Source organism: Temnothorax nylanderi, unplaced genomic scaffold (assembly GCF_030848795.1).
Source record: "Temnothorax nylanderi isolate EJ_2023f unplaced genomic scaffold, tnyl_v1.0 TNYL_tig0361_pilon, whole genome shotgun sequence".
NCBI lineage: Eukaryota > Metazoa > Arthropoda > Insecta > Hymenoptera > Formicidae > Temnothorax > Temnothorax nylanderi.
In genome coordinates this window covers 116208-142728 of record NW_027249423.1, presented here as the reverse complement: position 1 = coordinate 142728, position 26521 = coordinate 116208, and the positions used below count along the sequence as shown (strand labels likewise).

At 37.5% G+C, this 26521-nt stretch overlaps 1 protein-coding gene across 1 annotated transcript in view; it reads right to left on the bottom strand.

Annotated features, from left to right (window-relative positions):
* Positions 1 to 26521, bottom strand: part of LOC139781765 (protein CEPU-1-like) — a gene marked incomplete at its 3' end in the record, with an annotated part of 102913 nt that overhangs the window by 34351 nt on the left and 42041 nt on the right. The window contains exon 2 of the mRNA XM_071720641.1: positions 16712 to 16821. Coding sequence (XP_071576742.1) covers positions 16712 to 16821 — 110 coding nt within the window. The remainder of the gene's footprint in view (positions 1 to 16711; positions 16822 to 26521) is intronic.

The window sequence follows — 26521 nt, the reverse complement described above, 5'->3', positions numbered from 1 at the left end:
GCACGTGTACGAGGCCAGCAGAAATGCACGATCGTTAGCGACCGAAGGGGATGAAATGACTTGGCCCAAGGCTAACGCAATCAGCATTCCCAGTTTAATGAGCCCCGTATCCACCCCCGCCTCTCTTTATCACTTTCTGTCCTTGCTACGCGCAAACGTTTCCACTACCGCCGTCTAGCTATCCCTTTTGCGTTGCTCTTAGGGATTGCACACTGCCCCCCTCTCCCCCCCTCCGTCGCTCCAGAAGAGACAGTGGAGGGCTCGCAATCGTAGCCAGGGTAATTACTATCCTTTCAAAATAGACACTTCCGCCAAGCAAGTTGAGCGAGGTGAGTTTAGCGATGTAGCAGAATCAGTACAAGAAATGCGGGAAAGAAAAGAACGAGAATAATAATTTTGAAAAAAGTCAGCGCAGAAAACAAAATAAAAAGCGAAGATGGAGAGAGAAAGAACGAAATGAGACAGAAAGGGAGAGAACAGGAGTAAAAAAGAGAAAGATAGAGCTGAACATGCAATATTATAAGAATAAAAATACTATGTAAAGGGAGAACAGCACATTAAAACATAATTTTTAAAAAAGGAAAAGAAAACAAATTAAAGCTAAACGGAAGCGTAAGGGTAAGAAAGGAAAACGAAATCAGGAGGAACGAAAAACAACTCTTGAGTGAGGAATGTGGAAGAGTTTATATAAGAAAGAATCTCGCGAAAGAAAAGCGAACAAAGAAATACAAGGGAGAAAAAAATTAAAACGCGAGACTAAAAGAGAGAGAGAGAGAGAGAGAGAGAGAGAGAGAGAGAGAGAGAGAGAGAGAGAGAGAGAGAGAAAAAGAGAGAGAGAGAGAGAGAGAGAGAGAGAGAGAGAGAGAGAGAGAGAGAGAGAGAGAAGGAACAGGAAAGGAAAAAATAGAAAAAAACTGAATATATGATATAAAGTAAAATTAGGTACAGTAAACATAAAGTAAATTAAAGTAAACATTTAAACAAGTAAATTAAGAAGATAATCAAGAAGAGTGAAGGAACGGGCCAAGAGCAAGGTGTGTGAAAAACAGTAAGGAAAAAACCGAAAGGGACGAAAGCAGATAGAATGAAATCTGTGCGTCATTCCGCGCTAAAGTGCTGAAAAGTGTTCCGATGTGTCCGCGCTAATCGGGGCGTCAAAGCCTCCTTTCGTTCTATATCTTACCGAGCGGAGCCGTCTTCGACTATATAAGGCGGAGAGAAAGGGGATGAAGGGATTTGGCGCGGTTTGGCACGGAGGGTTGGAATATCAAGGATTTTCGCAGAATCTGAGCCCACTCGGTGCTCTGAGCTTAATCGTTTAACGCTGTCGTCTTGTCAAGCAGTATGATCGAGAAGTGAATCGACGTGATATGTTTTTGGTTAACGGGCTCGAAAGGTGCATGATTGCATCGATTACGAGTTAATCTTTCATTTCTGTACCGTATTTTGATGGGCTAACGTTCCATCAACGGATATAATATTATGAAAAACTGTGATTGTTATTAAATTGCTGAACCGTAAACTGATAAAATAATCACACATCGTATTATAGCGTAGTTATGGCAAAAAAATTAACGCGGATACATCGTGTTATTATCCGATTTCGTATGATACGGATTTGCTGGAGTTTATATCTTTTGTTTATACAGCGATAAAAATCGCGCACGGAATTACTCGCGATATACCGATTTTCGCGTAATGTTTATTAATAAGTCCAAGTGTGTGGGAAAATATGCGCATATTCTCGATACCTTTCTGAATACGCGATATTGAATTGAATGGATATCGCGCCAACGTGACAATCCATAATTCTATTTGATATATGCTCTTTGCTTGTGAAAGACTAAAATAAAATAAAATCGTACAAATATACACAAACATTTAAGAAGATTTAAGAATTCCTACGGGAGATAAAAGTATAAATGCCGGATTTACAAGAGGAACTGCGCCGAAAAACAGAGCTTATCTAGGAAAGCTGGTATTTTCATGCAACTTTCTCCGTAATGCATTCTCGCTCCCATCCGCATATTGAGGTAAACAATACAATACAATTATCCGGCTCATTTAATGTCCAATAATGTAAACGCCCCGTAATTTAACTCTCTCTCCCATGCGACGTAACATCGCGGTATCGTGTCTGGGAATATTTCCAGTATCGCCAATGACTGTTAATAACAATGCCGGTACCCTAAAGATGCGTCAAACGAGCGAGCGAATAATTATGATATTATCCGCGTCAATACTTTATCCATTTTGGTACACGGAAGCTGCTCGCCGCAAATTCTTCGATCGGAGGAGTTTACCGCCACCATCGCCGCCGCCCCTCTGCCTTTACCTCGATCTATCCACCTTATGACCCTGCTACTTTCCTTCTTGGGGCCCGTAAATCGATTACTCGTCGCCGTGTCGAGTACGGCGTTCGTAAATTAGCACCGAGGCGAACGAGCGTGAGCGAAGTGGTTCGACAAGGTGGTACAAAGTCGAGGGTCGCCTTCTTTACGAGGGTTCAGCCTCCGGTGGGGGTGGTTAAGCGGCAGGCTTTAGTGGCACTTACCATCGCAAACATTATTTTATCATTTTAATGGCGACCTAAGAGAGAGAAAGGAGGCCGTGGAGAGAGAGAATAAGAAAAGAAAGAGAGAGAGAAAGAGAAGGGGGTGTTAGAGAGAGAGATCGAAGTACAGGTGGGTAGAAACGAAAAGTCGATTCTGAAGCAGGAAAGAGGCATAACTCGACTTTGTGGTCTGAGGTTTCTTACAGGCTTCTCGCCCGATACTTCCCTCCGTTTCTTCTTCTTCTTCTTCTTCTTCTTCTTCTTCCAATCTCCTCATTCTCCTTCTCCACTTTCGATCTCATCCCACTTCCTACAATTGACCCTCGCGTCTCCCTCCCGCCCCTTCCTGTCTTATATAAGATTACGCTTGTTACGACAGTCTCCGCTCGACAAGGCGGCCTCATCCGTCCGCTTGGCGTGTTGACTTCGTTAGGGACGACGAACCGCTTTAATTCACTACCCTCTCGCTGTTCCCCTTGAGCCGCCTGTACTACAAACCAACCCTCTTCGGCGCAATGATTCCACAACTGCCGATTCTCTTTTCTCATTCTCACTTCTTCTTTTTCTTCTCTTTCTCTCCTTTGCTTACCTATATAAGCGAGCGATTTTTCGCTTTCTTCCTTTCCGCACTATCGTAATCATATATTTTTTTCGCCTTTTAATCTGACGCATATAAAATGTGATATTGGAAAATATATCTATAAAGAATGTTTTAAAATTAATTTTTATTAGTAAAATTATTGTGAGAAAAAAAAGTGTTGAGAATGTATTTCTTAAAATAAAATACACACACACACAACATATATGGCCCTCTAGAAAATACCTTTCTCTATTCTTAAAAATATATTCTCAAATATTTTCTTGTAAAACAAATATTAAAATGTTTCTTGCAAATATATTTCCCAACAATATCACATTTTTATGTTAAATCTCGTTTATCATAAATCTGCACAGTCTCGCTGTTATCATCTCTCCCATCTTGCTTTGGACGTGACGAGATCTATGGCTGTCAGGATGCTTGTCTTTCATCCAATCTTAAAATGCTTTCAGTCTCTTAAATTTTCTAGACCAAATAAGCCACAATCCTGTAATATCTCTTTTATTATATTGAAGGGATCTCTTTTTTCGATCTTCTTTCATCTCGCTGTAGTTTTGGCCACGTCGCTTCGTATCTCCAATGGCTTCTTTCTTCTTCTTCTCCTCCTCTTTTTCTCCTTTCTCTTCTTCTTCTCTTTCTTCATCCTAAAGCCCTTTTGGTTGTGTTTCTTTCAGCGCGTGCTTATCATCAAGCGCATAATCTTCTTTTTTGCCTTCATCTTTAATCCTTTCTCTTGTAAATCATTATAATACTTACTATACAGAGCAAATTTCAAAGTAAATACTTTGCAAAGATAGTAGCTGATATCTTGATCGTATCATTTTTTCTCTTGTCATTACTTGTTTGGAAAAAATATTCAGCTTTAACATATAAATTTAAAGGAATCGATTGAAAAAGATTCCATCCTTCATCAAATATTATCCATATTTGCCTTTGTACCTCTTTGCACTTCTCTGCTATTGTTTAACAAAAACATTTCTGTCCAATCTATGCTACGTTAGAATGTTTAATTTATCTCATTTCGCTTTATATTCTATTAAATATTTGATGTATTTTCTGCTTTCGTTCTTTTGTGCTTTTGTGCTTCAAATTCAAGAAATCTTTGTGCAACTTAACTTCTAGCAATAATCTCGTTGTATGTACTTATTTCTCTGTAAATCATTCTTTGTTATCCTCGCAACTTTGATAATGATGCATTTCCAAACAAGATTGGCAAATTATGCACACCATGTTTGATATAAAGACAAAAACGTCGAACTCTTAAGGAATCGAAGAAACCGGCTCTTCGTCATTTCGCTGTCTTTTTTACAATTTTTCGAACTGGATAAAAATCAATTTCCTTTCTCACCGCCTTGGAAGAGAACTCACGCTCGTCCCTCTTATTTTCACTCTTTCATCTCTCCTTATCTTCTGCTTCATCAACCGTGCGATCCGTACAGTTTCATCTGTTTCTGTCCTTAACGGCTTTCGTCGTCTACTTCATCTGCTTTTTCTTCCGACTTTCTTACCGGCCATCCGAACATAAGGCCGAGGCCGAGGCCTCTCACCACTCCTTCGGAGATATCCATCATCCTTCAACGCAGATTTTTAATAAAACTTCTACAGCCTCGGCCACGCAGCCGCTGCTCTGCTCTCCTCGGCGCTGTGCCTCCCGTGCTGTGCTTAATATTTCATCCCATCTATAGTGATCATCTACGAAGCCCCTGATTTGCCTTCAACGCTCCTGGCTTGCCCCTCTCACCCCTCCCTCTTTCCTTGCCTGTACGAACAACGAGGCGATCGATTCCACAACGGGACCATTGTGGCCGGTATTCAAGTCGTAAAACGTGTCGTCGACCCCGCTGTCAAATAAGATTGCTACTTATGGGGGAACACAATCCAAAACTAATTGATCCTTGAAATATGCTGTTAGATACAAAAATATAAGTGGCGCATAGATTTTTATTCAAATTTTGAGATTTACAAGATAAAACTATCCTTTGAACAGTAATATTTACTAAAAAGAGTACGTTCATTTTTTATGAACAGTTGTGTGATTGACATGCACATATATTTTAATGGAAATATTGCTGTGGAAACATTAAATAATTATAATCTCAAATTATTGTTACCTAACTATATCTGGTTAGATTATGACTGTTCACAGATGTGATAGAATGAAGCTATGTATCACATGAAAATTTCCTGTTTCTTTGTTTCGTGAGAATATATAATATAACACTTTTTATATAGAAGTAATAAATACAGGTTAAACCACAAGAGTTGCAAGCTGTTTTCTCTAAAATTCTTAGGATAGCGATAACATTCTTTCCTGATGTTTTAAGATATTCTTTTCGCGCTCTTTATCAAACAAATGGAGTATTATTCCAATATATATTATCTTAAAATTATCTCTTAAAAAAGTACTCTTAAGTATATAGAAAAGGAATTTCTCATTTTCTTAACTATGTCAAGTATGAAAAAAATCATTTATTTTTAAACAATCACTAGAGGAAAGTCCCCTATTATGAGACAGGATCCTAATATGAGATATGTTAAGCTAAAAGGCCCTATATAGGCCCCATCTGTTGATCCCACCATGAAAAAACTCCGTCATCTCATATTAGGATCCTATCTCATAATAGGAGACTTTCCTCTATTAATTATTTGTATATTACACATATACAAATAAATTTATTCCTAACCATACGTCCTAATATTTATAAAACATATAATAGATATAAATAAACATCTGTTATTCGTGCAGCTAATCATCTAAATGAATGCAATGTAATTATCTGCTGAATAATATTATCGCGAAAAAATAGATAATATATCTCTGTTGCTCGTGCAGAGTTGGAGCAGGTGTAATTTTCTTCACACACCCATGACCTGTATCACGATCTCTTTCGTAATCTCGACTGCTTGATTGGATTCACAATTCAATTATCACAAGTCCTCACGAGCGAAGATCGATAGAACATGCAAACTCTATTGCTTTTGCACAAAACAAATAGGTAGGTAGGTAGGTAGGTAGGTAGGTATCACTGTACCGTGAAAGAGGGCCGAGAGTCCCTGGCGCAGATGAACGCAAACAGACTCGAAAGAAGCTTAGAGAAAATTATTTCGTCGTAAGAAAGAGCGCAAACCTCTTACTCGTATTTCTGATAATTTTCCTGCAAGATGTCACAAAAACATTGTAATGTAAATCGCAACTATATCACATTTAAAGAAGATTTTGTAAAGAATAATTATAGTAGTGATTATTTCTCTTAGTATTTTATTGCCGTTATTATTAGTATTATTTTCAGTAGAAAATTGTTAATTTATCGTTTAATATAAGTGGCGTAATAAAAAGCGTTTAATCTTATTAATAATTCAACAAAAAAAAATATTAGTTTGCTGCAGAGAAAAAATATCACGATTAAAATTTGAATAAAAAAAGATGAACATCGATACTGCGGTTTTAATTTATCACTTACTGTGTGCGGTCTTTTAATGTGGCTTCCATTTTTACAATATATCAAGTAGTGTCAATATTGGAATTTACACTTGATTTGAAATTCAAATTATATTGCGCCGTTATAGATATGACAATCGTACTGTTAAATTCCTAATGATTATCGGTAATCGTCGGACGGAGTTGTAACGAGATCATAATTTCATAATTTAAGTTAACGATTTAGGATTTCACAATTTCAAATATTAAACCAAAGTCATACGCAAATACAAAAAGAAACAGTTTAGTTTTTCTATTTCGGAAAAGAAACACGTAAAAAAATGCGCATTTTAATTCTTTTTATTTCTAAAAAACGACTATGCTATATATTTTATTTTTTTCACGATCGCAACGCAATTGAATGCATGCAAATGAAGACTCGTATGCAGGCGAAGGATCAACGGAGGACGAATCGACCGCCAGATTGCACGCAATGTTACAGAGATATTTTTCGGGCAGGATGCCGACGACATAAAGACGTCGCGGACAGGGGGACAGAAGGGCGCGGACGGGCGAAGGTGAGAGGAGTAGCGGGAGCGGAGAACAATTCGGAGATTCGCGGCACTAAAATTTCACGACTACGTCGGTAGCAATTTCGGCTGATCGAGGGGGTGATGCAGCCGCACCGTGTCCTTGTCTATTTGTGTCCTTAGAGCGACCGAGGGAGGCGAACGGGGAACGGTGGGGGTAGGAAAGGAGGTTTCGTGAGACCATCCGGAATCAACGGTCGGGAAAATGAGTGCCATCTCTTCCGGAACACGCACCCGGAGAATCACGCCGGAGCCGGTGAGAAATTCACGGAAACGGCTATGCCGGAGAAGGGTGACGAAATTCCATGACCGATGGCGGAGCGAAGATTTTTCGCCGTCGAGCGACACACCAATTTTTTTACGTAAATGAGAGCCCCGTTAGATCATTACTGTGGCATGCATTATCTTATCCTTTCCTTTAACTGTCGTCTCGCATCAATTTCTTATTCATCTAAGTCAAAAGCCGTCTTTCCTTCTTCGAATATTTACGCCTAACGAGTTAATGTTGGAGAACTATATCTACTATTATATAGATACGATGATTAATGTTTATTTTATATTAGTTTACACGCATGTTGACAAAGTTCAATTATAAATCCATAACCCATTTTAATAATTTTTTGGCAGTTGTGCTGTATCATCTTTTTCTCTCTCTTTTCTCGTATCTATTGCCATTACTTTCGAGAGAAGCACATAACATTTCACGGACGTCGAATCTCGTAAAATTCGTAACGCATCTGGAGGGAAATTTGTCGCGATATATTCGCGGCTGAACGACATTTAAATCCCTGTGTGGATGTAAATTTTATCCTGTCCATGTAAGCTAATCGTCAGTTCGCAATGACTATTATTGTTACGACGACAACGATTACATCGACACTTTTACAGCTGCGTACGCGCGATTTTGACAACCACGCTTCTCTGAATACATGGAATAAAGAGGCCGTAAAAATGGTGTATATACATTCGCTTCGAAATTACTATACATATATGTAGAGATACTTCGTACACGTCGTCGTCAGCGTTTCATTACTTTATCGCACGAAATTGAAATTATCGTTCCTCATAAAAATTTCCTTTTGCAGTGTATTCTTTCTATTATGTAACAGTCTCTTACAATAGTCTAAAAAAAACCATACACTACGATATCGAACGAATCTGCTCTTTTATGAGTTTAATGCGTTCAAGGAAAAGATTAGTTTAAATCGCGAATAGAACACTGCAGATTAAGTCTTAATTTTATGAAATTAATTTAAGATCTTAATTTTGATGAAGTTTATATATTTATATTACCAATTTTTATTATATTACTTGTATGTTATCATCGATGGCAGTAATAGTCGCTTCATTATTGCGAAGTAGCGTCGAGTTGCTAGTAGCATCGACAAACACCCTTTGACGCGATGCATATTGGATGAAATACAAAACGCTTCGGGATAGGATTATCAGGGTATTACGTATTGCGAACCGTACGGATGGAAAGAGGCGTGGCGTTAGATTGAAAAATCCTTCGAAATATCTCAACGTCATTTTTCGGCTCTTGGCGGATAGGAAATATTCTATCGAACAGGCAGAATGGCCAGGGCGGATCGGGAAAGGATAGTACGACAGGGTTCGAATGATCGGGGCGGGCCGGAACGGCGACGAGAGAGTCGAAACGTGGGGATAAAAGGTCAGGAGATTAACGCATCGATTAGTTCGAGCACGGCGAAACACTCTTCGGCACTTTTGGTACCGCATGTATGTATGTATATGTGTGTATGTGTGTGTATGCTACCGTCACGTCCGTCGGTCCGAACGTTCTTTTTATTAAGCCCAGCTACCTTCCAAAAGAGCCCGGATGAGGCCTCATTGCATTATGCGGGATAACGCAGAGAAATTCTTTTTTCCAGAAATAATATTAATTTCCCGTAATTCGTACATCTTCGGTACGTGTCGATTTCGCATTATTAATAGCTCCGTTGGAGATGAATTAGAAAGGAGCACTCCGGCACTGTAAATATCTTATTAGTTTCCGCTTTTACATGAACGGAAGGATTAATTAAAAAAAAACGAGGCCGCTAGTGAAATATTTATGTTGTTGGAAAGGAACCGGTCGGAATAAGCTATAAAGATAAAGATACAAAAAAATAAGTTTTCATACAAAAAATTAACTTTACGCGTATTTTTTTATTTAAAAAATTGTATTAAGAATAGATTGAAAATTACAGAATACGACATATTTTTTCTTATTTTTTTAAATTTTAATGAGAGAAATTTTACGGTTTTAAACAAATTATATGTAGATATTTAAAATTTATATCTTATGAAATTTAGATGGATATTTATTGAGATAGATATTATGTAATAAAACCGAATTTTTTCTCCCTTCGTTTCGTGCGTAATTGGAGAGATTTTTTAAATATTAACGGATCACTAAAGCGAATTATTTAGGTTTTCAGTTCTACGCACTTAAATCGTGAGACCTTGGAAACCATTTTAAAATTGAAACATGTTAGAGAATTATCACTGCAATTTGTGCCGCGTACAAATAAGTATCTTATTGGAAGATCTCAATATAAAGAGACAACGAATAGACACAGAGATAACCACTAGGTTAATCATCTTATTTATGTATTATGTAAGCATGGTACTCTCTTAATAATAATCAATTGAAGCCTTTCATAACAGTTATAGCTTATATTTCCATTTGTACCAATTGAGACAAATTATACTATCTAAACATCCTTTATTCAATTCAACGAATACAACCTCGACAACTATAACCTTCCAAATTTTGCAACTACTTTTTCTTACTCCATATACGTAATTACGACGATAGGATTTAAATACACAATAGATATATAAATGCGAAGTGGAAAATGAATGAAGACGCCACATGCAGTTTTACGTTTTGCAAAACTGTTATTTAAAATACAAATGCGTCTTTTAAATAACAGTTGAGAGCAATAATAGACAGCGTTACATGCGGAAAATGAAAAACACAGACGGAACGAATACGTAAACTAGTACCTGTACCACGTCGGAAGCCAGCAATTTACGTGTTAAAGCGGAAATAAGAGAGAAGAAACGCTGCAGAAGAGCGGAGGTTTCGTCTCACAGATGCAAATACTTAATTTTTCTCTTTACGCCAACTACAACTACATTTCCTTTGCGTTTTTGATCTTGGTTGAATTACATTTGCAGTTTCCACACAGTAATACTAACTTTTTATCCGCCATTTAGACATTTTTCTCCTCTAAATGTAAATACGCAAATACATCAACGGGGAATGTAGGTATTCGCGAGCCATTGTAGTATTTTACGAACTCAAATAATGAGAACATTTTCTAAATGACAGTGAAAATTTGTGCCATATCTCTGAAGATAAAGATTTAATCCGTAAAGAACCAAGTTTTTGATCAACGTAAGAACATTAGATCTTTATTAGATCTATTTTTGCTTTTACCTTTTATTTTCCTTATTGTATATTTGTGGCTCTTATTTTTCGATTTTTCTCGTTATCAATATAGCTTTGTGTGACACGTTTTAAAAATTATAACAAATAAATTGTCAATACTTCAATAATATTTTCATCAATAGTTATATCAATAGTTTCATTCTGAGACAATTGATTATTAGATTTTTATAGAGAAAAAGAGAAAGACTGATGCTGCCAAATAAAATTTACGAGTCTCAGTTATGACAAACTCAATAGACGATTCACTTCCTCTTATAAATTTATTTTTATCTATCAGAATAAAACATTCTCATTTACAAAAAAAAATTACCGAAATAATTAGAGTGAATAAAAGGCATTAATTTCTCCGCTACTCGCGGTCAGGCCGATTTCGCGAGTGATGAATGAAGGCACGAGCAATCTTTTTTCCCCCGTTTTTCTTGCGACATTTCCTTCGCGTGGTCGCTCATCGAAACTACATAAGCTCTACTTACCCCCGCGGCAATAGTGTTGGCTTTGGTTTGAGGTTTGGTCGCGCCAAGCCGCGTGTTTGCGGTTTTGCTGTCGGCGCTCCGAAGTAGACTCCGCGCACACTGTATATCCACATATATCCACAAACCCTGCCGTGTGTCCTGACGACAGCTCTCGAGTACTGTGCAAGAGAGTGAACGGACGCGATCGATATAACGATAGATGTTCTGCGAGCAGACAGCTCGAGCTTATCGACGAATCGCGTGCCGCACCGCTCCCGTGTGATTTGTGGGGATAAAAACGCGCGGGATCGGTCGGTGTCAGATTTTCGACGATGAGAAAAAAAGCCCACGGCGAGCGGGGTCAGCGAAGCTGATAGCCAAGCGAGGAAAAATCGATGATTATTTTGCCAAAAAAAAAAAAAAAAAAACAGTTCCCGTATGGGACACTGGGGCTTTTAAAGGTAGCGAAAGCTCGCATTTCGGCCGGCGCGATTCTTCCGACTGCCAGTATTTCTATTTGAACAAAACAATAACAAGGAAATGAAAATATAAAATATAAATACAGCATGTATATATGTGTGTGTGTACCAGTAAAAAATAACTGAATGAAAAATATAATGACAAATAATAATCAAGTAAAGTTTCAATTTATGAGAATATTTATTCAGTTGTGATAATCAAATAAATGAATGATATCGGTTTAGAAACGCATTCGAAGAAGAGCTTTGGATGGAAAATAACGCAAAGTAGATGGTGATGGGAGGTGCAGATAGACGGTATATCGACGGTTCCGACACGCTTAATTCCATTATCCTCGTTATCCCCAAAAGCGCGGTCAAGCATAACACAATCTAACATCTTAATAATACAACCCGGTACGAACCACCTTCCAGTTCATTACCCATTCCTGTCTAAGGGTGAAAGCGAATCGAGGATAACGAACCTCTTGGAGCTCGTCGATGGTGGCGGGTTGCACGCCGAGGATCAATTGAAGAATCGTTCGGGCTAATTAATTGGAGAATAATCTGAGGAGAACTTAATACAGATATACCCTCGTCTATGTAACATGACGATGACTCTTGTCGAGAGGAAGCGACACGAAGTCGAGAGAAGAAAAACGTGAGGGTGAAATCCTCGTTGTACGAATGCTGTATAAATTGGGGGAACAAATCGACAATATTAAGAGTGTATATCGATAAAATAAATACTCGCTCCAATTCAAACCTAGTCGAAATAATACAAATCAAAGTATTCTTCGTGATGTATATCTATTTAGCAGGGAAAAATCAATAAGAAATACTCTAGCTTGTTCCAAATTTTATCAATGATATTACCATTTTTCTTATTTTACAATATTTTACAATATAATTCGGACAATATAATAATATAATATTCGATTAGATCTGTTAATATATTTTAAAATATATTATAATACATAAAAGTATGTCCGACATGTATAGGTGACCTTCTATAGCGAATTTTCGACGACTCAGAGGACGAAAAAAATGGCCTGTATCCCGGCTAGGAATCGAAATGTGTTTTCTTATCAGGCATCTCTTCCTCGTGCGATTTCCGTAGAAATACCGATCGGCAAAGCCAATATCCTTACGTTTCACCAGGAGACTCAGAATCCGCGACCAGCATCACGAAATGGTATCGGTAAATCGAGGAATTCTCCGTTTAAGAGATACGAGCCGGCTGTACGTCAGGCAAGCGACCAAAAAACAATAACGCCGAGGAGAATTTTTACTTCCGGCCGGATGCATGCCACCGACTACGGTGCTGGGTGAATTTACATTTTCGTTGGCTGCGCATCGAATCATGCGTCCTCTTCCTTTTTCCTTTTTCACGACGCTCGCGAACAACGCGCGCACGCGGTCCCACGATTTGCCTGTATTGAAGCGTACAAAACCGACGGTCGTATGCGCGCATGACCAATACACGCGCGACTGGTCGGCGAAATTCCAAATAAACCGTTGCTGGAATCCTGATGAGATACGTGTGAGAAAAACAGATATTCCGTACAATTACATTATTAAGATGCGCGCGGGCCTGTGTTTCATTCATACAGATGATGACAAGCTTTTTGCACGATTCCGCGCGATACGAAAATGTGGAATGCGAGTTAAATCAGAATTATGTTTTCGCGGAAACAGACGATCGATACAACACGGCGAGATACGGACCGTGACTTGTATAAATTGTGAATAAAATTTTGTGAGGTATATAACTGGACATGACGATTGCTGCATCAATGTTATTATCAATTCGTTATGACTCTATGAAACATACTAAGATTCATAATTATATGAACTATACATAAATTTAATATTGACGTAATACAAGTATTAATAAAGGTTTTTCTAAAAAAAAAAATGAAACTTTTAAAGAAATTAATTCGAAGAAATGTCTCGATAAGAATCTGAACTGTAATTTAGAAGCATTGAAATTAATAAAAGCAACTATTAAATTAAATTTTTATATTACGTTATATAACGTTACGGACTTTTCTGATATACAACAATGAATACTTTAAAGAACAAAAAAGAAATTTCTCAGCGAGGTATCATATATTTTATATTATATCGATGCGCAGTAAAAAAAGTTGGAATTTTAATATCTTGACTAAGCGGTTATTTTTCTCGGCCGGTGTGTCTTGATTCGCGAGAATAAACGATTGATCTTTACGATGCCGGCAAGTAAAAGGAAGCTATGAAAATCTCGTTGTAGCATCGATGAGGATTAAATATCGCGAATTTTTCTTCGATAATACGCAGGAGCTCACCTCGACGAGCGATCCAGAAGACCAGAAAAATGCAGAAATACGTTAAACGCGATAAAATTTTTTCGCGCGTAAATGTACCCGTTAACGACGTCAAGCGCAACTTCAGAGAGATTGCGAAATAATTCGGATTCCCTGGCAATGAATGCAAAATTATATCAAACGAAGTTCAAAGCGATATAAAATATCCTGCCTTGTTCCGTCCTGGAGATAAAAAAAAGATCTTTGTAATTTATACGCTCATTTCAATTTAGATTGAAATTAGGACTTTTATTTTGTTTCTCGAAAAATGTACAAAATTAATGTAAAATTAAATTCCTTTCTCTCTATATAATATACACCCACATATATTGCTAATTGTTACTATCTTTTTTATGTTTGCTGTAGCATCTACCATCAATTACTCTCACGACTTCTGTTACACATAAAATTATGACGTATACCGTTGCAATAAATCGGGAAATCACTATTTGCAAAACGAAAAAGCCGTACAGCCACCAACAGTAATTGATCGATGTAACTCCACAGCAATTACTTTCCACTCGATATATACGTGTGAACCTGAATATGGTAAACGGTGGACAGAACGATCGTAGGATAACATAACGTTGATCTCGGTGAGCAGGCACGAGGGTTGGTTTAAGTGCGTGTTTAGCGGTTGCGATCCCCGATGGCCTTTTCCATGGGACACTAAAGGGCACTAAGGGGCAGTATAAGGCTCGTAAGGAGGAGTGGTAGTAGTGAGAGGTAAACCGTTGCACGTACTCAGACCACTACAATATAAAATCACTCCGCGTAAGCGCCCGACAAAGTATTGTCCGGTTCGATCTTGGACATATTTCAATACGGAAATCCTCACATAAGTTATAGAATACAAAATCTAAATATACACTTTCACATACATACATACAATTAATCGTATATACGTTATATTAAAAAGCCGAAGATACTTTCTTTGCTTATTCAGGATACAAACTTCAATAGATTATGTCATTATTAATATCGAGACGCTAAAACAAATTTTAGTACCTTGGATATTATATAAGAAATGAGTTGATAGTTAGTTTACTATGTATTATTAATATCGAGACGCTGAAACAAATTTTAGTACCTTGGATATTATATTAGAAATGAGTTGATAGTTAATTTACGAAATGATAGAAAAATATGCAGAGCTCAATCGAAGTTAACGCGAAGTATATGAAAATAAATTTTTACTTAAACAATCGACAATAATTTTAGTTTTAAAAAACAAAGTTACATTTCTTATTTTTAACGAATGATATAGCTAAGAAATAAAATTAAAACATATTCTACGTTAATAATTATATTAAATTTATCACGATAAAACAAATAATTTTGAAATAGCGTGAGTAAAAAGAAAACTAGATGCATCTTAAACACACCGAGAGAGTGCCTCGCTGGTACGATCGAATTCTTCAATTTGAGACTCGGGAAAACGAGATGACGACTATTCGAGTGGTGCGACATATAGTGTGAGACGAGCTGGCGCGGATCCAGAAAGTGCCAATTCAATCTTACTTCCCTTTCCGGATGTAAAATTTCAGGTAGCCGCGTCGAACTTCCGACTTCCGTTGCTCGTTCTGACTACTGTAGCGTTGCGAGTGTATGTTTCTGGTTCATTTGCGAATACGAACGACATTGTAATAACTCAGCCAAATTGCCAAATTATTTAACAGCATGTTTTTTTTGTTCCCTTATACATCTTTTGGAGCGAGTTAGATCAGATTAGACCCTAAAACATTTTGGAAAATGCGAGATTTGCAGTTGAGTAAAAACTCATTCTTTCATGACAATGACGATAAAAGATAAAATATATCCATGTTTCCTTTATCGTTTCTATATTAAGAATATAGTATTATCGCGTTTGTTAACGATGCAATTTTAATTAAGCGCGATGCGAAGAGTAATACTTGTATCAAGTAATTTAAACGATCAAATTTCTTGGCCAATATTACCATATTCATTAACGATGACGCAACTTTAATTAATTGTAGTGCAAGGAAAAATGATAATATCAAGTAATTTAGACAAATAAATTACTTGAAATTTTGATTTCCAAAAGTCTGAATTTTTCAACGTTCCATTCACAACTAGTTCCATTCGGATAATCATTATCAGTTTAATAATTGGTAATGATTACGAATTCGATCTATTCGTTGCTTGAAGCACAAAGATATATTAAATATAATATTCGATATATACATCCATGGTGCCATTAATTTATTCCGCGTACGATAGCAGCTGAGTGAGATGAGTGCGCCAGATGAGAAAATTATTCAAGATCCTCGAAGATATGTATTCCTCTTCGCCCTCGATTTTTCTCTAGCATCCCGCGCTTCGAATTTAATGAGGTCCTTTATTGATGAATGACATTTATCAAAGTATCTCAGTATCATCGAACCACGTGATCTAACGATATCACGTACTCATAATTCTCTGCTAACTTGGTTTTTCAGCGGAGATTGAATTTAGAAAATTACAAAACGGAAAGTAAAAGGACGCCGGTCTTTAAAATTTTAATTAAAAGTCGACTGAACAAAATATTGATGTTTAATATTTATCCTAAAACTGTACTGCCCGCTCGTTTTAATAAAATTGATTAAATTTTTAATCTTCGATATTAATGTAGACAGGTATACGGGCGTAGATATTATTGATTTATTAACTCTTGTTAGTTGTTCAACAAGTAAATAATATTTTTTTTGTTGTTCCTATTAATATTACAGCCCTCGAATTTAATTAAAAGTAATTAAAGTAAAAGTAATAAATACACATAAATGAATGATATCGTAGTATAACAAAGTAATAATATGTTATTCATTCATGTACGTACCTTAAATGATCCAAGATCTTTTACACTGCATGCCAGTTTGACATTTCGTCCTGCTGGTACTGTAATATTTCCGATTTCGTCGACAAATTCGGGATCAGGGATGGTGGTAACTGAAAAAAAATAGTAAAAGTTTACGTCAATAGATAGATATAAAACATCTATTAAAATTAAAGTATAGATAATTTTCTAATAATTGAGATCTAAAGTAGTATATTGTACTAAAATTGCGAGAAAATTTCTAGACTAGCATACAATAATTAACTAAACTCTGTATACATTTAATTATAATTATCTCACAAGTAATAAAACAAAATTACACATGTAAATGCTCAAATCATATTTCATCCCCGCGGTACTGCTTTACAGCATATTGTTTGCGCAGAGATAGACCGTTGTACCACATGAAATTTTAATTAAATTTTAATACGGTTGAAACGGGACATCCTGTGCGACGCCACAATGCGACAAAATCTTGGACTAAATTTACCTGACAAATATGAGACAGTTTTGGGATCTGTCAGACATCATCGGGTTTCGGAAGACGTGCAAACTCGATCGACAAAATCCGATACAAAGTTCGACGGCGAAATTTTTTGAAATCACAACGTCAGTGAGTTTCCACGAGTGCGCCAGGGGGAGCATGTACTATTCGTACATCCCCCGACGTTGCTTTACTTCGGGAAAGGCGATCGATCGATCTAGGGGCGGTGTACGCGTGGCTGCGTGGATGCGCTTTGAGTTATAGAAGCTCACCAGTCGGCGTGACAGCTTAGTTATTGAATACAAAATGCAATTTTTCAAGTCTCTACGTACCCGCGGTATCCCGCACCAGCGCCAGTCTCCGACCATCGTCTCGGAGAAACGTGGCGGAGGTCCTTCGCGTGTGCGATGATCGAATCTACGAGAGGATTTCGAGATGCTTATATGGAGATCGAGTTCCCACCCGTCTGTCCCGACGCTTGTATTTCTCCATCCTGCGTGATGTTACTTCATGCGTGAGGCTCGCATTTGCATAAGAACGCCACGCGTGGAACAGAAAAATTCGTAACCGATATGTCGCGAAAACGAGTTTATACACGATATCACTTTGCTACCGTCTATGAGTGTCTCAAATTAGATATACAACAACTTCCATTTGTCATTTTTGGATGTGCTTATTTTGTTCGTTATATATTTTGTCGGAATGTTTTAAGTTTACTTATCTATAATCTCTTACATAAATGTTGCACTTTAAACATCCAACAAGCGCTAGAAATATCTGCCAAGATAGATCGATTTTTATTTTATTCAATACGCGTCGTTCAGATATTATTATCGATTTTAAGAAAATTAATAAAAACACGTGGGAAGAAGCAGAATAAGAGAAAGTTATAAATCTGTAAAGCCTACGTACTTAGAGTTATTTCCGCAATAATACTATTTGAAACTTCAAATCCGATTTGACTACTAAAGTATGTCTCGTTGCAATTCGAGCATGGACTGTGTGTAAATAAGAAAGGAGTATAAAAGAGACAGAAAAAAAATATATTATATTCTGGAAATATAAATTTATTAAGATAAAAAATAATACAGCAAAAATAAAATGTAACAAAGTATTACAGTATTAAATAGAAAGAAACATGAAAGAAAAGGTTGAGAATAAGAAAGTACATGTGCCAAGTAAAAAGGAAGGAGAAAAAAATGGATGAAAGAAAAGGATGTAAGAAGCAGTAAAAGAGAAAAGGAGAGAGCTTATCAAACTGGATTTATCTCGGTGCGATTAATATATCATTTTTTCGTGAGTCATTTTATAGATTCTTTTTTGTAGAAAGATATACTTCGGGCGGAAAGTCTCAACGGTCGTGTGATGACTTTTAAGGGTGAATCGAAGTGACTCTCACTTGTCGAGTAACCAAAGTGTACACTGCTAGAAAATTCTCTTTGGTCTGCTGCCATCGGCTTTACTATCTACGGATTCTAGCGGCCGTGCGGTGACACGCGTATGTGGTTTCCGACTGTAGAGAGACTACATTCTCCAAACTCTCTCGCTACTGAGTCTTTTCTATATACGTCGTCTGCAATTGCATTGCACGAAATGGACCGTGCGGGCGAGAGATCTTTAAAATCAAAAGTCTCTAGTGTCAGACTGTCGCTCAGGCGTGATTTTTACGTACCTGAATCAACAATTCTTAAGTAGTATGTAGAGACTTTTGCGGAGGCGCAACACGATTATAGACAACGCCAAGATTTTCTAATCAATAACGTACATTCTCGTCTTTTGTTTAATACATCTAATTACCAGCGACGCTGACAATGATTATGTTTATGCTAAATGATCATAATTTTCTATTATGACTATTATGAGAATACCATCGTGATGTTTTATCCGTCCATTTCCAGTTTTCTGACAATAACTGTATGAACAAAGATAGAATCAAGTTTAAATAGAGAAAGTATTTGCTTTGTCATTCGCATCGATAGTGTTCCTTTTGTCCGGAATCTTGTTATCTGTTAAACTCTTAATTACGCAGAGAAAATAGTTTTGATGAAAGAAACTTCCGCGGTGCGATAATTGATACGGCATCGAGGCATTGACCGTCGCTATAATGAGTCCGATGAGTGACACGGCCGCAAGCCAACCGCGTCGCGAAAAAGATTATTTTTTTACGGCCTTTTACAAACGCGGCGGAACACAGTGGGGATAAGAAGCCTGCAGGAGATCAGCAACTTCCGCCGTATTATTTGCGGAAACTTTATAACCACGACGTGTAATTGGAACGGACTCTCGCTTGCGCCGCGAGAGCCTAAAGGAGAGTAACTTACGGAGCGGCACAAAAGCGTGCTTATACGCGCGTTATACACACGTATACACACATACGAACGTCGTCGAGGTGGTTTTCATGTGACGGAGGTGATTAAAGAGCGGGAGATCTCTTCATTACGGGTCGAGTGCCCGCGCGAATTTTAATTAATATCTACGGCAAGTCTCCAGTCACGTGTCGCGCGCGTTTCAGTACTCATACTACGCATCAATCCATAAGAAATTCGACCCGGTAATAATCGCTTTGATTCACTAATTATGTAAATCTAGTTATGTAAGAATCTTATAAAATTTATATAAGATGCTTTTGTCTCCAAGGAACTTCTCTATGGAATTACAGAAAGATTTTACAGAAATTTATAAAAATTGATTTTTTCCGCATGATATATATAAAAATAATAAATGTCAAATGAAAGTTGATTCAGATATATTTATATAATTTCTGTTAACAATTAGCAACTAATAATATAAATTTGTAAATAACGAACTTCCACAACGAAAAATGATCTAACTTTTTAATATAAAGTAAAGAGGTCTCTCTCTCTCTCTCAGCATTTTCATTAAGTATAAATTTTAATTAAACGACGTGCTACATTATGCTCATTCTACTATATCAAAGAGTCATATAATTAAAAAAATTTATATGTAATAACGTATTTGCTTTAAAATATAATGAAGATAGGAAATGATTTTTTTCTTTTAATATAATGCATTATAATTATATTAAAATGAAATTTGTAAGTTGAAGTTATATAGCAAATCGGTCAGTTCTTTTAGATATATTAGTAGAAGTAGGGGGGATAACAGAAAAAGGAATCTTAAGGTATTCGCGACACCACGAGAAATTGCTGACTGGCCAACCTTGTTATTAGACATTGATTTATTATTTCCGGAAAAAGTATAATGGAATTATGTTACCAGAATTATATAACTCTTATCTTATAACCTATGATCTTACGGCTAAAAGTCTAGGCCGTTTTTCAGAATAAAGGAAGGAAGACTTGAAGGAATTTACATAAGAAAGAGTAACTCTTAACACTCGCGTGACTGAACTTTTACAAGACGTATGAAGCAATTTAAAGCGTTTTCGCTACAAGTCAAATTTCTAATACAAATCAAGATCTATGTGGTATCGGATTTAAAGATATTAGTTCTAGTTTATCATATATGTATGTATGTGTGTGTGTGTTAGCTTGTGTCGCGAAAAATTTGACAATAGCGTTTGAACGACTTGAGTCTTTTACTACGAACACCTTAATGTTTTTATCGTCATTATTTTGTTGCTAAAATTTCCGTTTCACATATGTAAGAAGCGGTAATCTGGATAATATCGAGGAATTCACTTGAGTACCGGTAATGTCAAGTAAATCTCAAAGACCGCACTTATCTCGAGAGTGTCTCGCGGTGACTAGTATAAGAGAGCACCGTGAAAGTCTACCTTATACTCTACCGCAACAACGTGCACGACGCTTCGAGCAAAGGGTCTCGTGAAGAAGTGCCAGGAGCAACAGTTTATGTCAATTTTCCGCTTCATGTACTTCATGCCGCACTCTTCGCGAAAAAGCAAGCCGGCGCGGGCGCGACGCAGCGGCAGTAGAGAGCATACACGTTGTGGAAATATTACTGTTCTAAACGCGAAAGACGATACGTAATTTAGTATGGGGAAATGATCTTTGTACAAAATCTCATGTTGATATGCCATCCGTTACTTATATAATAGCAATTTCGCCCCTCTCATTTCCTTACGATCATCGTTACCAATGATATGATGGTTGATATCGTTTCCTTATATTACGAAAAACCAGCTACATCATGTAAACTTTAATATTATAATATTTTTCTCAGTGAAATATTGCAGTGTTTAACACAAATACATACAACACAAGTAGGTACAGATTAAGAACTGCGATATGTAAAAAAATCTAGTGAATCGCTTTAACAAAATGAATAATCGCTCGTTCAAAAATATCAGTCATAAAACGGAATATTTTCAAACTCAATTGTCATTTCAAATAAAAGGTTAATTTAATTAAAAAAAGGAAATATATAGCGATATTAATAGCTTAGATAGCCACAGAACCATATTTACATTAAAAACCGGCGAGTTTCGACGAGTTAAACTTTTAAAAGCGTAAAAAATAGATAATAGAAGCTTGTCTCTTAAAAACTATATCGCAGACATCGTGCACGAAAAATACAGATAAGTGCATGAAGATCGAATCGTGAAAATTGCAGCCTTGCGAGGAAAGTCACCGCTATATGTGGCATTGGGATCGGATTGTTTTCGGATACTCGGGTTTTCATTAAATCGAGATCACAATCGCCTCGATTCCAGGGCACGACGGATAAGAAGTGAAGCCCGTCGCGGGGCTCTACGGGTCTGAACGTTCATCAGAAATGCATGGGGTTCCCGCGGCCGATTCCGCAACCAGAAAAAGGACTGTTTCCTTCTTGCGGAGGACCTCTACGTGGGGCTGTAAAGTCCGAAACGAAATCCGAGATAAGACGGTCGAGCGCACACATGTGCAACCCACACGGGGACACCTACGCATCGACCGTTCGTATACAATTTATATACATATCACCGTCTACAGACATTCCCCTGGAACGGAGTTTATCTTGATTCTACTGGAGTATTTCCTTGTCGATGCGTTTCACCCGCCGCTTTTCCTCCTTTTTTCCCCCCGTTCTCCCGTTCTTTTCTTTTTTTGGCTCGGCTCGAGAAAAACCACGCCCGTGGAATGCACTCTCGGCGTGCGAATTGCGCACGTGCGAGACGAAGATTTTCGCAGATAAGATTTTTCAATGCTAATGTCACCTTAACGCCCAGCACCGACGATTCCATCAAATAATTTTGAATGGCTTCTCGCTTTACGATAATAGTTTGTCTTATTATAAATATTCTTTATATAAACAAATATATTTTAAATAATGATTCTTCTCATGCAAATTAGCGCTATAAATTATAAATAACAAATTAATTATTTGAATCTGTCGAAAAATTTCCTTATATGTATAAGATATATGTAAATGCCGGTATTTATCTATATAGCGTAACTCTTGAAATGCATAAATATACATATATACTTTTTACTTACAGAAATATAGAAATCAAAATCTAAGCAGCTTTGAATAAAACAAGAATTGCTAAAAATTGTGAGCCAGTCTTGATATCCGAAAACGTTTAAATCAAATCAAGTTGAATCTTTAATTTAGCTACTTTAAATTATTAAGAAATATCCAAATAAAAGCAATGCAATTTTAATTTGAAGCATAGATAAAAAGCGCATTCGAGAAAGAAATGCTGCGAAAATAATAATGCATTTGGTCAGTCGAATTGGAAACTTATAGGAAGGCGGAGTTAACGGTACACATCGTTTCCGGCGTGGATGCCTGACAAATGACAGCAGTCTGTCTATCCCGGGACCAATGAGTCGTCCTTATCAGCTGCCTTACGGCGCCGCAGCCTCTCGATTTTTCCTTTGGAAAAGCGAAAAAAGTCGCTGCCGGCTTACCTATCTATCGATATCACTTCTTTGCCATGGTGGTAGACTGATGATGGAAAAACAAGAACGAGAGCAGATAAACCTTTCTTTCGCGCCGACATCATCAGCTACAAAGATTAAGTGGCCTTAATAGAGAAATATCCTAGATTAGTGGCGCTAGACGATGACTGCGATCACAATTATCTGGCGTCACGCCGCGCCGCAGCATACCGCGAAAAAACTTTACTACGCGCGCGCACGCGTTACCTCCTATTAATGCGGATTATCTTCCCTACCACGATCACATTGATCAACGTAAAAACGCGAGGATAGGACAAATGTTTCGCGTTTTTCATCACGTTTTTTTTCTCGCGCCACGATACCATCCGTTTTACTCGCGTACATGTTTTCCACCGCTTATTCCTCGACCTTTTCTCCGTTTGCAATAAAAATTGTGAGAAAATCATAAGATAAGAATAAAATATCCTTTTTTTCGCTTGCACCCATGTTGCAAATGAAAGGTCAACTGCACATTAAACGAAGTATGATTTATTGATAAACTTTGGATTCAATCAAATATCACAGTTTTGAGATACATTATTAGAAATATATAGCATATTATATGAATTCCAAAAATGTCTTTTTTTTTACCAATATAAAGCAGTAAAAAGTCCAGATAATTTTCAGAGGAAAATATAGTTATGTATAATAAATGTAGCTATTGGAATGTCAAAACTAGACAACGTTTATTTCTTTCTTCACAATGTTTTTAGCACACTCAACTTATAGATCCATTAATGGTTCAATTTGATAAAGTTGCAAAAAATTTATCAAACCGAGTCCTTTATTTAGATCAGCAGAAAAATTGAAAGAATCTTTCATAATAGTTTAACTTTAACTTAAAAAGTATAATAGGATATTATATCTACTAATAGGTATATTTCTTAATTTATCTTTTTATGTTAAAACAAGCTAAACAAAAATTTTATGACAGCAGTCTGTTTATCTAACGAGTCTTTCTCAGTCACCTTTTGGCCGCGCAACCTTATGATTCTTCCTTTTTCAGCTAATTGTAAGTTTTTTTTTTAAAGAAACTATAATATAATAATATAATATAATAATATAATAACATGATAATTAAAAATATAATAATAAAAAATAATTAAAAAATCTAAACTTGAAGAGATATTCATTTTCTATTAATACTCTATTTCTATTGCGATATAGAAGCGATATCCGATTATCCAGACATAGTTTATCAATCAATTTTAGTTGATTAGTTGAATTTCAGTTATATTTTCGTCGCACATTTCAGAGGAACATTCCGAACGATTCCCATACGACGGATCGTCGTATTTTTGGGAAAATCACAGACGTTTCCCGCATTAAACTGAACTGTTATATTTGAACCGCGCGATTCCAGCCCCCCCTCCTTCCTGAACTCCGTTTATTTCCCTCTCTGCGCTCCTTTTTTTCTCTTCGAGGTCTCTCAGACTTGCTCTTATTCCCTACCTTATCGGCTCAGATCTCATAAATTTCTCGGAAAACGCGATTAAGCGGCCCCCAGGCCGTCCCCACCCCTCGCACGGATACCATCTACCTCCACTCTTTACCCGGATCCTGAAGCCCCTCCGCGACCCTTCCAATCTAAGTATTCAAATGAGAGAACCAACTTGCACCCCTTGCGCCGTACGCCGTATAGCTTTTTACAATCGTGAGGTCCTCCCCCGCATGCTCGTTACATTCTCTACATAGGGACGGGGACGAAGAAGCGAGCGTGGCGTAGTTGGGTGTAGTGGACCAACTCGGAAACTTGCGAACGACGGGAGAGCGGTCGCACACGTACATATTATCCGCGTGTAAAAGAAAGAAAAACGAGAATCGTAGCGGTATCTCTAGGAATTTTTCTTATGAAGAATCCATGCTGAAAAATTCCCACGTTCCTGCGCGTCCAAGAGAGGAGGTGTGGGAAGTCAGAGAATTTTATCTTAAAGTAATGCAGGAGAATGAGAGGAAGTTATAAAAAGCCTCGATCTAACCAGCGACGAAAATACCATTATAATGAAACTTTATAAGAAATCGATAACCTCGCAAGCGATACATCTCTGTGTTATTTCAACTCTGTGCAGCAAATTCGGTGTAGCGATTCATAACGTTCATGCATCGTTTAGATTAATCTCATATCGTTCGTCTGTTATTATATAACCATTAAACTTATTTTCCTTATGATGTAAAGAGACGATTAAAACGTCCGACCGGGGGGAAAGATACTGGATTTGTTTTGCCAGTGATAGAATCTAGAACTGCTATCCCCCGAGAAGTCTGGCAGTCGAATGGCGAAAGACGAAGATCTTATCTAAATGAACTGCCGGCGTCGTAACTTCGTACATACTCTGGCTAAATGGTCGAACGACGTGGAAATGTTCCGTTTTCCCTGAGAAAAGTATAATTGGACGCGGATGTAAAATGAGAAAGTTTGACTGCGTTTCGTTCCCGAAAACGAGATCCGATAAATTTCTCGAGATATTAGAACGTATACTCGTTACCGTTAGGTAAATGCCGCTCGAAGGTAAATAAATGTGCGAACAATCTCGAAAGAAAGTTCCGAAGGAGGATTAGAGATCGTATAAAAAATATATACATCGGAGCATCCCGTGGGGAAGCATCATTTCGGCGCTAAACAGTTTTTCCAAACTGCTATAACCCGGCATTGCTTTCAACGCCGGTAAAATAATATTCTTTCATCCATCAATCTGCAGTAAAGTAAATCCTCTCGGGACTCACGTATCGTGTGACGGATATTCAGCGCTCCCGCGAAGAGAGTGAGGTAAGACGCGCAGTGAGAATATCGGATTTACGTACTATGCAACTCGCCTTTTGCCTGCCGCCGCCCGCGTGCTCTCGCCATAAAGGCTCGTCTTCCTTTCCGACTTCGTCTTCAAACGCGATTTCCATCTTTTGTCTCGCGTCGCGTGACGGACCTCGTGCCGAAGTCTAACGCTTCGCATTGCGATAGTCACTTCGCATATATATAGTCGGTGTTTTAACTCCCCCAAAAGATCGTAATCGAAATACTATTCCCTAGCATGAAATTTTCCGCCATAGCCAGCGCGAAATCTTGTCTGACTCAAAACTATCTGTATTCGCTTAAAGAGAACGCGATTCGAGCAACCGGATAGGAAATTCAGACGAGGACAGCCATGCCGATTAATGGAGTTCCGATCAATATTTCATTGAGGATAATTTGCGAATGCATTTTCGTCCGTTCACCGTGCATTTGAACTTTTCCGTGCTTCCGGAAACGTGTAATGCAAATTTATTCGTTTATGAGTTTACACAATCGATTATATGCGCGGGCATCAGCAGATTTTACCGTCGAAAATTAATCTCTCCTTAATTACTGTAACATCATATTTTCCGATTCTACAAATAACGGCTAAAAGAACGCAATTCACTGCACATAAAGTCGGAAAATGGTCGTAGCGGAAGCTTAATGGACGGTATTGCCCCGTGTCGATCTGAATT